The 14,909-nt window shown below is 41.9% G+C and overlaps 1 protein-coding gene across 1 annotated transcript in view; it reads left to right on the top strand.

Annotated features, from left to right (window-relative positions):
- Window positions 1–12,374, top strand: part of LOC136878740 (glutathione S-transferase-like) — a 35,952-nt gene extending 23,578 nt beyond the window's left edge. The window contains exons 2-4 of the mRNA XM_067152197.2: window positions 1,213–1,380; window positions 5,847–5,989; window positions 12,082–12,374. Of these exons, the coding sequence (XP_067008298.2) occupies window positions 1,213–1,380; window positions 5,847–5,989; window positions 12,082–12,249 (479 nt within the window). The 3' untranslated portion in view covers window positions 12,250–12,374. The remainder of the gene's footprint in view (window positions 1–1,212; window positions 1,381–5,846; window positions 5,990–12,081) is intronic.
- Window positions 12,375–14,909: the final 2,535 nt, after the last annotated feature.

Genomic DNA, 14,909 nt, shown 5'->3' with positions numbered 1-14,909 from the left:
GGTTTAAATGGCAAAACATCCCGGGTGACAGTATTAATTAATTAATTAATTAATGTATTTCAGTTCCGTTGACTTTTGAAGCTCTGCTTTTAGGATTCCAGCTAGATATAACAGATATCTTGGATACTGGAGGTCAAATGGACTGTATCGCGATTGACCTGTCCAAAGCATTTGATAGGGTGGATCATGGGAGACTACTGGCAAAAATGAGTGCAATTGGACTAGACAAAAGAGTGACTGAATGGGTTGCTATAATTCTAGAAAATAGATCTCAGAGAATTAGAGTAGGCGACGTTTTACCTGACCCTGTAATGATTAAGAGGGAAATTCCTCATCGCAGTATTATTGGACCTTTATTTTTCTTATATATATATATGATATGAGGAAAGAAGTGGATTCAGAGATAAGGCTTTTTGTAGACGATGTTATTCTGTACAGAGTAATAAATAAGTTACAAAATTGTGAGCAACTGCAAAATGACCTCGATAATGTTGTGAGATGGACAGCAGGCAATGGTATAATGATAACCGGGGTTAGAAGTCAGGTTGTGAGTTTCATGAATAGGAATAATCCTCTTTGTTTTAATTACTACGTTGATGGGGTGAAACTTCCTTTTGGGTATCATTGTAAGTACCTACGTGTTAATGTAAGGAAAAATCTTCATTGGGGTAATCACATAAATGGGATTGTAAATAAAGGGTACAAATCTCTGCACATGGTTATTAGGGTATTTAGGGGTTGTACTAAGCGTGTAAAGGAGAGGGCGTATAAGTCTCTGGTAAGACCCCAACAAGACTATGGTTCCAGTATATGGGTCTCTCACCAGGATTTCTTGATCAATGAACTGAAAAAACAAAACAAGAAAAGCAGCTCGATTTGTTCTGGGTGATTTCCGCAGACAGACAGTGGGGTTTGATCAAAGAAATTATGATTCCACGTCCCGAATTTCCACAGCTAAGGTGTGCTACCCTGACTTTACGTCCAGCCAGTAGAAAGCCTATTATTGCAATGACTGACAGTTGACGATATTTAACCACGGAATGAGAAGCTCGCGATTCTCTTCTTTTTAAAGTTTATTTAATTGTTTGATTTCCTGTTAATGTAAGGTACTAATCTATGGCTTCTCTAGACTTGTATATTATATTCTGTGAGATTCTTGTAACCATGTCTCCAAAATAAAGCCTGTCACTTAAAAACTTTTTCTCTCCACAGCTACACCTTATGGATTGCTTCCCTATATTGACATTGATGGAAAACGAATCACTCAAGGAGCTGCTATTACTCGTTACGTGGCAAAACTAGTCGGCCTTGCTGGGAAAGACGATTTGGAGGACTTGGAGATTGATTCTGTTGTTGATACCATCGTTGATCTTGTAATGGGTAAGATGAAGTATTTGGTACTAAAATAACATGTTGTTCCTGAGAGAACTTATCTTTCATAAAGCCGATCTGCCTATTGTTCTTCCTATGTCCACTGAAACACACAAAATTTGTTCGTCCAGAAGATGACACTGCTTTGAGATGGGATGAACAGATTGTGCAGGTGTAAAATGAAGTATTCCTTTGCCGGACGTCTTTTGTCTGGTTGACAGTATATTATTATCCGACTCTATGGCCAAATATTTCGCATGCTGGTCTTTGGAAGGAAGAGTCCCGGGCTCGATTACCGGCCGGCTCGGGGATTTTAACCCTAATTTGTTAATTCGTCCGGCTCGTGGACTCTGTACCTGTGTGTGCCGTCTTCAACATTAGAATTATTCCGCCGTGTTGGAAGACGCCTAAGGACAACAGACGTGTTTTACAAGAAGCCAAAAGTCTGCGATAGGCCCGTTACATCGGGTGAAACAGAAGAGTTCGTTACGGAGGCAGCTCGTAATAGTCCACACATTAGTAAAAGGCAGTTAGCACAACAGGTAAACACGAGCCAGACGTCCGTCTGGCGAATAGAGCAGGAACATACATTTCACCATACCATCTTGAGCTACACGAAGAGCTCCATGGGCGGAATTTCGAAGCTCGAATAGAGTTCTGTCGTTGGCTATTCGGTAGGCAGGACAGTAATGCAGCATTCGTATCGGACATCTTGTTCTCGGACGAATCGAGCTTCCACAATAATGGGAACGTCAATCGCCAGAACATGCACTATTGGAGTCCGGACAATCCTCACTGGCTGAGACGGGCGGCCCATCAAGTACGACGGGGAGTGAATGTTTGGTGTGGAATGTTCGCTGATCACCTGATTGGACATTATTTCTTTGAGGGCCATTGGACTGGCTCACACTACCTGCACTTTCTGCGTCAGGACCTCCCACTGTTGCTGGAGGATGTGCCCTTGAACGATCGTTTGACGATGTGGTTGCAACAGGATGGAGCTCAGCACATTCGACTTTGGCCGTTCGCAATCATCTGAACGAGCAACTTACAGGGAAATTGATAGGACGAGAAGGCCCTGTTTCTGGGCCCGCCAGAGCACCGGATTTAACGCCGTCAGACTTCTTCTTGTAGGGGCATTTGAAGAACGTCGTTTACACTCAAGCGCCGGAAAATCCCGACCAGCTCCGGCAAGTCATCACGAACGCCTGCAGAGCAATTACACCTAGAATGCTTCAGCGCGCAAGCCTATCTATAGAACACCGGGCCCAAATGTGCAAAGACAAAAATGGTCATGACATCGAGCATTTGCTGCGATAAAACATTGTCAGGACAGTAGTGTTCCTATTAATACCGGTCCGTATGTGTCCAGCCTGTTAACTAATCGGCCCTTCCTAAGGCCACAAACACATTCATTCACACACAAATTGCATGAAATCGGGAATTGATCTTACATTACACGCGGTACATATAAAGCAAATTATTTAAGAATTATGGAAACCTCGTTCCGGACTCCAACCTCCAACCCCACACGTAAGTCCCATCCGCCTCGTTTATAGCACTTACGCTACCGTTCCATACGGCATAGTGTGTATCTTATAGCATGCATTAGGTTTACTGCGGTCACAATAGCAATTTCGAGTTTAGCCGGTTTGTCAGGTTCATATGATCTAGGAGGCACACGCTTGCCTTCCAGTGTTTAATGCGAGTATAATATTACGGCGTCTTGTCATGCTGAGGTGGTACATACCAAGATATCCGGTTGTGTTGTCTTACCATACCGGCAGGGCAGATGTTTTCAGGACGGAATTAATATTAAGGGTTGCATAAAACTACTTTGGAAAGGGCGGCTGAATCACACGGTATAGGTACTCCAGAATAAACGAATTATCACATGGTGAGCAAAGCGTAAATGCTGACTTGAAACAAATAACTGAATACGTACGATGAAACAAAATTCGCACAAATCCATCGAAAACACAAGCAATCATTGTCGGCTCTCGGAAGTTCCTACGCGTGAGACACAGTAAACGTATTCCACCTTAGAGAATGCAACTGAGGAACATAGGATTGGATGGAATATACCCAGAATTCCTTATACATTGTGGCCCCCGAACAACCGAATGGCTTGCCAAATTTTACAGCAATATCTTACATGTTGGACAACTACCATCAATACTCAAAAGAACAAAAATAGTAGCAATCCTTAAACCATGGAAAAGTGGAGACAGTGCAGAAGATTACAGACCCATAGCCCTTTTAAGTGTCTGCTACAAACTACTGGAGAGAGTAATATACAATAGAATCTCAGCCAAAATCCTAGAGCACATACCACTTGAACCAGCTGGCTTCAGACCAAGCCGCAGCTGTACCGACCAGATGTTAGCCCTAACCACCCATATTGAGAGGGGATTTCAAGATCGAAAGAAGACCGTAGCAGTGTTCGTAGATCTGTCATCAGCTTATGACACAGTCTGGCGAAAAGGAATGATCCTCAAATTCCTGAAGTTAATCCCTTGTAAGACGCTTGCCACCCTGCTGAATAATATGTTGGCTAATAGAATGATTGAAGTACACCTACATGGCAACATAAGTAAAACTTACGAACTGAGTGACGGATTACCACAGGGATCGGTACTGGCCCCATTGCTCTTCAACGTATATACAGCAGATCTACTTTCAACTAATGCTAAGAAGTTTATATACGCTGACGACATCTGTTTGGCAGCCCAGTCTGGTGATTTTGCTGGAGCAGAAACTACACTCACTAAAGATCTCTGCAGAATTAGTAATTATTTTAAAACCTGGCGACTGAAACCAAACATAACAAAAACAGAGGTCAGCTGCTTTCATTTGAGCAACAGACAAGCCAATTATGTCCCTCAGGTTCAATTCAGAGGTCATATACTGAAGTTCAATCCTCATCCAAAATATCTAGGCGTTACCTTGGATCGATCTTTGACTTACAGCGAACATGTACGCAAAACATCTGCCAAGATCAAAACCCGCAATAACATCCTGCACAAACTCACAGGAACAAGCTGGGGCCCATCTGCATCCACCCTCCGAACTACAGCACTTGCGTTAGTATACCCAGTGGCCGAATACTGCTGCCCAGTATGGCTCAACAGTGCCCATACAGAGAAGATAGACACTCAGTTAAACGATACAATGAGGGCTATATCAGGAACCATCCAATCCACACCTTTGGATTGGTTACCAGTTCTTTCAAATATTCCACCTCCTCATCTCCGAAGACAAATGGCACTGAAGAAAGAATGGGTTAATTGCTGTGACAATCCTCTTCTACCAAAACATCAAGACTGCCTACGTGAAGATCTCAGGCTGAAATCTAGGAACCCTTCTTGGTTACTAGGAAAGAGGCTAGCCCATGATGAATTTCATACTAACACTGCCTGGCGCGATGGGTGGACAGCTTCAAACCTTGACAGATTAGGTCTAATTTCGGATCCAGTTGTGCAACCTTCTGGTTTCAACTTACCCAGAAAAATCTGGTCATCATTTAATCGGATCATAACTCAACATGGCAGATGCAACTTCTGGAAACACAAGTGGAAGATTACCAGCGATGCTTATTGCGACTGCTCTGACGTGCCTCAGACCGTTCAACATATCGTCACAGAGTGCCCACTCCGAAGATTCAGTGGGACAATAAAGGATATCCACGAGGCTAGTGATGAAGCTGTGAGTTGGCTAACAAAACTGGACGTTCATCTTTAGCAGCAATATAGATATTGATGAGCTCAAATATATAAATATAGTTTGTTTATTACGTACTTTTTCTGTGTGTATAGATGAAATTGTTTTTCGTGTAATTGTACATATTTGTTAATAAACAAATTTTAACATTGTATCCTCATGCCATACGAAATATATAATATATAGGATGAAACTGCAGTGTGTTTTGAACTGTTGTCGTAGATTCATTGTTAACTCTAGTGATGATGTGCATACAATGCCTTACTATCAATAATTGAACTGCCTAAAACCCGATAAAAGATGTAAATATTACATACTTGTTTTAATACACAAAGTACTAACCAACATATCTCAGCATACTTCCTCTAAATTTACTTTCACTTCTCTTTTCAAAACTGTAAGCCCTCGCTGAGTTTACATATTTAATGTGACCTGTTTGAGACTTACTTGTTGTTCCGTGTCAGGGACAGTGATTCATTAACCACATTCAAAAGGTCTTGTCGAGATTCCCTGTTAAAAGCTACGGAATTACGTGGAAAGACAAAAGCAGTAGGAGAAGGAACTAGTTGAGGATAGAAGTAGGCTGTTTTCACCCAAGTGAAAATATCAAGGGCATATCTATGTACTCACGATACCCTGGGGAGCTTAAGTATAATCCTGTATTTTGTGACATGAGATTGTTTACTAAGTATTGTATCACTCTTCATGCACTCTGAGGCATTACAGATAACAGCAGTGTTGATTCTCTCTTCCAGGCGTGGGAGAATATTACTACGAGGTGGATGAGGCAATCAAGCAGAAGAAAAAGGAGATTGCTGTAAAGGAGACAGTGCCACAATACCTCAGCAAACTTGATGCTAGAGTCAAGGAAAATGGAGGATATTTTGTAGGTGGCAAGGTACGTTTTTTATTGTATTGATATTTTCCTTTTTTAATTCAATATATGAGAGGTTCAGTCATACTGAACCGAGTCCGTACACAGGGTGGTGGAAAACATCGTGAACTCTGTATATGAACGTAGAAGGTAACGTATCCACAAAGAGGCACACGAGATGCTGTCAGTTTACTACCCAGCAACTCTCTTCCAACAACTCACTTAACAGTTACTCTCAAATCACTCTTCCCAATAACTAACTTATCACCGTCAAGATCGTCTCCTTACATATATATGTACCAGTTCACGTTGTTTCCCACCACACGGTATACAGCTTGAATCTCTTCTATTCATTGCTACACTGACCCAGTACATTACTTCATTTGCTGTCTCATGTTTGTAAAGACTAATTGAAGAGAGCTCTAGTTTCCTTCACATCCATACTGAACCATGTAGTGGACATCATCATCATGAGCAGTTTCCAACCACAGGCTGGGTCTGCTTGGAACATAAGCCTCTCCATCCACCACTTCTCTTCTCTCACTGTCGTCTAGTTCTCTCTTCTTGCCTCGATGCTCTTCTTTACACCTTTCAGCCAGCTGTGCATCGGTCTTCCTCGAGGTCTCCTTCCCTTCAACCCATTTATAACATATTTCTTGGTATCATCTCTTCTCCCATTCTCTTAACATGTCCATACCACTGCATCCTTGATTTTTCTATCTTTTCCTGCACGAGTACCTCATTTACCATTTCCCGAACTCTCTCATTTCTTACTCTGTCCATTCTTGTTAAACCTCCTCGACACCTCTGAAACTTCAATTCCACTGGTTGTATTCTACTCTTATCCCTCCCCATCACCCGTGTTTCTGACCCAAACGTCAAAATCGACACAAAATAATTATTTTAGATAATTCCTTTACATCTCCGCATCATCCTCCCACACACTTAAAGAATCCATTTGCACACCTTCCTCTTTCATTTATTTCCATCCTATTTCCTGCCTTTTCTACAATTACATTTCCCAGCTTTTTGAAGTTTTCAGCTCTTTTCAACTACTCCCCTACTAATGCCATAGCATTGTACGTTCAGTTCTTGTTTCGTTTTGTGACCAGGACGTCACTCTTTTGTGCTGAGAACTTCATTCCATTCCTCCCATAAGTTTAACTCTTCCTGCACGCCACTCTCACTGTTTCCCCATATTAGAAGATCATCTGCAATCAACACTGCTTTCATTCTTCTCTCCCCAATACTCTGTGCTACTTCTATATTATATCATCCATCACCACTATAAATAGTAGAGGTGAGAGGGCACTTCCTTGCTTTATATCATTTATTAACTTAAACCATCCAGTTCTTTCACTTCCGACTTTGACACAGCTTTCTCTTCCGTCATACATATTTCTCACCCACGTCACTATCTGTTCAATTACTGCTTTGTCCGACTCGTTGGCTGAATGGTCAGCGTACTGGCCTTCGGTTCAGAGGGTCCCGGGTTCGATTCCCTGCTGGGTCGGGGATTTTAAACTTCATTGGTTAACTCCAGTGGCGCCGGGGGGTGGGTGTTTGTACTGCCCCCAACATCCCTGCAACTCACACATCACACATAACACTATCCTCCACCACAACAACACGCAGTTACGTACACATGGCAGATGCCGTCCACCCTCATCGGAGGGTCTTCCTTACAAGGGCTGCACTCGGCTAAAAATAACCACACGAAATTATTATTATCATTTACTACTTTTACTGTCATGGCTCCCCATACCTTGTTTCTACGGACACTCCCTTTTCTATGTTCATGAATGCCATCACAAATTCTTCCCCGTACTCATAGTGTCGTAGCTCCCTCACTGTCAATATCAGGTCAATAGTTGACCTTTCTTGTCCAAAACCATACTATTCTTCTCAGAATTCATTTACCACTGCCTTTCTTATTCGCTTTCCTAGTACTTTTTCATATATCTTGGCACAGTGAGACATCATGGTTATACCACGGTAGTTTTGACATTTTCTTCTGTCTCCTTTCTTAAAAGTGGGTTCTATCACACCCTTCTTCCAATCTCCTGGTACTTTTTTTCTCATTCCACACTACCCGCATCATCCTGTATAGCCAATGTATACCCACTTCCCCTGCAGCTCTTATCGTCTCCACACTTAACGCATCCGCTCCTGGTGCTTTTCCCAGTTTCATGTTATTCACAGCTTCCTCCACTTTTGCCCAGATTAACTCCTCCATTTTATCATCACACCTGTCATCAATTTCTTCAATATAATCTACTTCACTTAATCCAACCACATTCAGTGGGTCATCAAAATATTCCTTCCAGATTAGTTTAATTTCCTCCTTTTTCTCCACTAGGTTACCGCTTTTATCCTCCATTCTGTCCACTTCAGTCTGCCTGCACTTCCTTTTATTTCTGACAATTCCATACAATACTTTCCGACTGCTTTTCCTATCTTCCTCCATCATCTGTGTCCAGTTCTCCATCCACTTCCTCCTCTCCTCTGTAACCGCTTTTTTAGCTTCCCGTGTTCTTTCTTTGAACCACACCCGAAAGGTCTTGTTTTTTCTTCCCTGCTGCATCCTTCACTCTGTAATTCCACAATGATGTCTTATTCAATTTCTTCCTTTCGCATGTCCTTCCACATGTTGTTTCCAAAGCTTTTACTAATGCAGTTTTGGATCTTTCCCTTTCCTCCTCTCCTGTCCTTGGTTCGTCTGTTGGTAATTTCTTCCTTATTAGTTCTTGATACTCTTTCTTGGTTTCTTTCTCTTTGAGTTTCCATTTCCTTTCCTGGGCTTCTGTACTTTTTCTTTCTTTCGGTATTCGGAGATTCATTTCCAATAGCCGATGGCCATATTCTAAGGCCACTGATCGTATTGTCTTCACATCTGTGATGTTCCTCTTCATCTCAGAACAAATATTCCACAACTGATTTCGGTGACCAATCCCTGTAATACCATGTTTACTTGTGGCCCTCCTTCTTAAACTATGAGTTTCCTACCATCAACCCACTCCTCTTGCAAAACTCCAGCAATAACCTTCCTTAATTATTCCTCTTTCCACAACCTTCTTGACCCAGCACATTCTCGTATACCCTCCTGTCCATACCTACTTGGGCATTTAAATTTCCCGCGACTAAAATGTGCTGGCCATTTAGCTTTTTCTGCAATTAATTCCTCAAAATCTTTCTTCTCTTGCTGAGTGCAGCCTACCCGAGGGCCATACACTTGAAGAACTTCCATGATCATTCCTTTTACAAATAATTTTATTTTCATAATTCGGTCACTTATTCCCTTACGTTCCACTTTCAGTCCCTTTCTCAGTACTACTCCTACTCCACTATCCCTTCCTTTTTCCTTTCCACATCAGTACTGCCAGAAACTATTTCTAAGTCCTTAATACTTTCTCCTCTCCATCTTATCACAGCCAAACATAATATATCCCTTTTCCTTTCCTCCATCACATCCACAATTTCGTCCACTTTGTTCGTTAATGTCGTAATGTTCAGTGTTCCAAATCATAGTCCGTTGTCTAGTCTTCTGATATAACCGTCCGGCTTAATGTTCCTTTTCTTAAAATTTTATGTAGTGGTATAATACAACAATTATAATCAATTATATATGTAATGTAAATGGGTAATGATTTTGAATCTTCTGGTGAATAATTTGTTCTCCATTAATAACTTAAGTCCTTAGAAGGGAACTATCGATAAGGTCATATAGAAACTGATGATGCATTTTCCCTGAGAGGATGAGGAAACCATAACATGGCTATGTAGCCTACAAAAATTTAACTGCCATTTCGAACTGGAAGTTGTCGAAATCTTGCAAATTCCGTACTAAAAATGCAGCTACTGGACAACCCTTATATCTTGCTGGTGTGGCGCACAGCGGAGTGGAGTTGGAGTTGTTCTGCAGAGAGATAGAACGAATTGGGAGGTCACAGCGCGCCAAGGTCACTTTAATGTTAGGGAGTGAATATGAAATCTAAATGTGGTGTGTTAATCGCATGATAAAAACTCAACTATTTCTGGCACCATGCACAACGAATATGCACTTTAACGCCACGTTGTTCTTCACAGCTTACCTTACTTGTTTGAAGATATCTCCGTTGTGTAATTGGTTGCGAACCATGATTTTTTTATCATATCCTTGAACCATGGGGAAGAAAATTGAAAATTATTGAAGGATTGCATTTTAAATACAGTATACTGTTTCTCCGATAAACATAACACCGGAAGTCTTCACAAGATGGTATAATAGGCCTTTCTGTTAAACGGTGAAAAACTCATTCACCAGCTGTATTTTCCCTGTAGTGCAGGGAGGCATCTGGAGAACATCGTTCTACAGTATACTTTTGCGAGGGGGAATATCTTCAAGGCAGCATTTATTACTATCAGTAGTCTGGGAATCTAGCAGTAGCAAACACCTGTCTTCTGCGATTGGGAAGAAACCTTCTTTAAACCAATACTTTAGATCTTTTATCCAAATTTTCACTAATTTTGTGGCTGTTGTAATTAAAATTTCGGAAAGAAGCATTTCTTTCAAAACTCTCGAACCAGAAGTTCCAGTTGTCTCCTGTGGTACAATTAATAATTTCGGGAAAAGTGTACCGGTCATACGAACAGTAGGCATAAATGTGTACGAATGGGTAAATGCACTAACTGATTGAGTCCTTTTCGCTTTTAGTTCGAAACCACTTTGATCTGTATTGTATAATGAAGAAGGTGTGTGATCCAAAAATCACTCTATAGCTGCTCCTTCGCAATTCTTGGCGACTTTATCTTCTTTCAGATATGTACGGGGTACTAATTTCATGATTCTTCTACTTTTCATTCGGTACTATTTTTCTGAAACATCTCAACCAACCAGTAGATGCGCTGAAATTACTTTGCCCTATTGAGATCTCTCTTCATCTCTCCATGGTGCACAGTTGCAGGTCTTCTTCGCAAACATTCCGCTTCAACCTCCTTGTTTCTGCAAAGCGAAAATAGTGATTTTTGTACATCAATTTATTGTGTTCAACGGGACTTACTGACATAGATTCTAAATGGTTCTTCTACATGAATGTTGTCGTAGTGGTTCAGCATGCAAATTTTGCGAACCACAAATATATAGCTATCCTCTACGGTGTGTTTCATTTTCTTCTGTGGACTGTAACTGGTAGTATGTCAGGTAACTGCGACGTCGCTTCACTCGATTGACATGAATCAGACTCGAGGCCCCCGTAACACTTCTCGTACCTGGCACTGGTGTGGAGATGAGGTGTTGCTGCTTCGACTGTCACTTTCGATATCACTATTTATCTCCAGTCTTGACTCCCAGACAACGCTGGAACCAATGGGATGATTTTCAATTGTCCGCCTCCGTAGGGTAACGGTTAGTGTTATTAGCTGCCGTCCTCGGGTGCCCGGGTTCGATTCCCGGTACTACCAGAAATTCAAGGATGGCAGGTGGGCTGGTATGTACATGCAGCTCACCCCCTGTGCCTGAAAAGAGCTGCACCGCTTCCGGCTCCGTGGCTAAATGGCTAGCGTGCTGGCCTTTGGTCACAGGGATCTCGCGTTCGATTACCGGCAGGCTTGGTAATTTTAACCATAATTGGTTTATTCCCCTGGTTCGTCTTCATAATCATTTCATCCTCATGGCGGCACGCAGGTCGCCTACGGGAGTCACATCAAAAGACCTGCACCAGGCCTTTCCGGAAACCACACAGCATTTCATTTTCAATTAGTTCTATCACATGTCGACTCATCTCCCTTTCTTCCGAAGTTATTTCACGGGAAGAAGAGAATCCTTTTTCGCACAAACTCTTCTAAATTAGCCAGATTCATGACTGCTCTCTCAAAGGAACATGTGTTAACTGCCAGCTTAAGGTAATATGCTCGCCTCAGCTGGTCACCAGGGCTGTTCACGTCCAGCTGTTTTTGTGTTTATTTCAGAACCTTACAGCTCGAAACGGCTCCTAAATTATTGTACATTGCTTCTTATGGCCCCCATATCCTCTCAGCGAAATTTTATTGTCGGTTTCGATATGTCCATATTGCTAGTTGGGTAAATTTAACCGCTCATGTGCACTTTTAATGTGTGTGTTTTATTCTTTTGTTTGCAGCTCACCTGGGCAGATGTTCACTTCGCTGGCTTACACGAAACTATCAACTTCTATGCGGAGGACAATGTGGTTGGGAAATATCCGCACCTCCAAGCTGTCGCCGACAAGGTGTACGCAATTCCTGCCATCAAAGCGTGGATTGCAAAGAGGCCTGTTACAGACCGTTAATTCTTCGTGATATACAATATTTGTATATTTTTACTTCTTATATACGCAGGAGCCCATCATGTAATCCACATCATTCGTGAAAGATTTGCACTTCATCATTTTCCAGTGAAATCAAAATTACTTTATTAAGTTTTTCATTCTTCTCCCTGGACGATTTCCCAGTCACAGTGGGATCCCCAGCTTGGCAGGTTCGATGCTGGCTCAGTCCGGTGGTATTTGAAGGTGAGCAAATACATCGGGGTTGGAACACTTTCACCTCACCTGATGAGCCAGAAGTAGGATGGTCATACTGACATAAATTTTGGATACCTAATCTAATTAGATAGGTACATTGACGAAGATGCACATAAATACTGGCCTTCCTGGAAATCCAATACCACATGCGTAAATGCTTTAACATGTAAGAAAATGACTCAAAAATTACAAAATAGTCTTCGGCTCGCCAGGTGCAGGTCTTTTTGATTTGACTCCCGTAGGTGACCTGCGGGTCGTACACCCAGCCCCCGTGCCAGCGGAATGAACCCATAACCCATTATGGTTAAACTTCCCGACCCTGCCGGGATTCGAACCCGGGACGCCTGTGACCATTGGCCAGCACGCTAACCATTTAGCCTTGGAGCCGGTTAATAAGTTCCATAAAACGACTACATAATGACTTACAACTTTATAAAATGACCTAACAATAGAAAATAGCAAAAAATGACAAATAAATTAGCATTTCTTTTTTTGTTTTTGCTATTTGTTTAACGTCGCACTAACACATGGAAGGTTTTCGGCGACAGAAGGGTGGGGGATTGGGAAGGTAGCGGCCGTGGCCTTCATTAAGGTACAGCCCCAGCATTTGCCTGGTGTGAAAATGGGAAACCACGGAAAATCATCTTCAGGGCTGCCAACAGTGGGGTTCAAACCCACTATCTACTGAATGCAAGCTCACAGCTGCGCGACCCTAACCGCACGGCCACTTGCTCTTTAATTAGCATTTCTACAACGTGGGAACTATGATAAGGATTTCTATACGAGTCAGCAATGTCTATTTAGAACCAATTTAGACATGACATGTCATAAAAAATCATCACGGCAGTGAATTTAGATGGAATTTAAAAGTAACTGTTAATTTTATAAATGCCGGCCCCATGGTGTAGGAATAGCGTGCCTGCCTCTTACCCGGAAGCCCCGGGTTCGATTCCCGGCCAGGTCAGGGATTTTTACCTGAATCTGAGTGCTGGTTCAAGGTGATTAGATTAGAATTGAGGAGCTATCTGATGGCGAGATAGCGGCGCTAGTCTAGAGAGCCAAGAACAACTACCGTGAGGATTCGTCGTGCTGACCACACGTCACCTCGTAATCTACAGGCCTTCGGGCTGAGCAGCGGTCACTTGGTAGACCAAGGCCCTTCATGGGCTGTTGTGCCGTGGGGTTTGTTTTTCTGGTTAATTTTATACATTGTAAGAGACATTTAGCCGACTTAGCGCCGTTTCCAGGGAACACCACGGGGAGGTAGTTTCTTTGCGTTCCCCATATATATTTTCTTTCACTTTATGCAAGTTCGTCAAGTTTTTAATTTTTAAGTGCTGATTCAACATACAGTATTTGCATGATTATCCAGTGATATTCCATTGTCACGTTTTTCTTTATTAATTATGATTCAGATTATTTATATATTTACATGATTTACAAATCCTGTAATATTCCAGGGTAGTTTCAGTGCAGTTTCTGAGCGTAAGCAACACAGACTAGGAATGACCTTAGTTTGTCATCAACTTCAAGACCTTTGAAATCCTCTCATCGATCTTCACTGCTGATTTCTTTCTTCTCTTCCCATCGATATTCAAAACAATCCTATCAAATTAGTGACCGTAGTACTCTGCGTCATCTCGAAGAGTCTTGATAAGCGAATATACATTCGGGTGCGCTTTCGAAATTAAACTGTTTATTCTTTGGTTCCAACCTTCAGAAACATTATTGGTCCGATGCCGCCTTCCACAACAGTTCCACATATTCCTTGGCATGTACTTGTTATCCAGCCATTGATCGACGACATTGTCGTAAAACACCTGTAGATTCTGATTTTCAGGCGAGCTCTCCTGAATACATAGCCAACCATCATCAATCATTTCTAGGGGAATGTGCGCTAGTGTTGAATACATTCGAATATGAAGTCTAATTTCTTCATTTTCCCTGTACGCAGTAACAAGGCCACAATCTTGTACTTTCCTCCATAGACACTAATTAAAATTATAGTTGCAACTAAAAATCTCAGCTTGAGGAAACAGCGTTTTAGCTGATTGAACGATGGCGATTTCGAAGTCCATAATAAGTGTCACAGGGTTCCATCCTGGTACGTTGTTTTTAACAGCTTCGAAGAAACGAACATATGTTTCCCGTTTCTTGTTTAGTAACAGCGCGTAGACAGCTGGTATCGTGTTGGTTTCTTCCCAAGAACTTCCAAGATCGGCGTGGATGATAAATAACTGCCCAAACTGCTTGCTTGAACTTTTGAAGGTCCCGTCGACAAAGAATGAAGAACAACTTGATAAAGCAGATTTTCCTTTCTCGCTGGCAAACACTAATATCCTGTCTTTAGGCCCCCTGTTGTCGTCTTCAAGTAGGAATTTTCCACCGTCGTTCATTGCTATGTCTCTTTTCTGTATTATTACACC

This window comes from Anabrus simplex, chromosome 8 (assembly GCF_040414725.1).
Source record: "Anabrus simplex isolate iqAnaSimp1 chromosome 8, ASM4041472v1, whole genome shotgun sequence".
NCBI classification, from domain to species: domain Eukaryota; kingdom Metazoa; phylum Arthropoda; class Insecta; order Orthoptera; family Tettigoniidae; genus Anabrus; species Anabrus simplex.
This window is presented reverse-complemented; position numbering and strand designations above follow the sequence as displayed.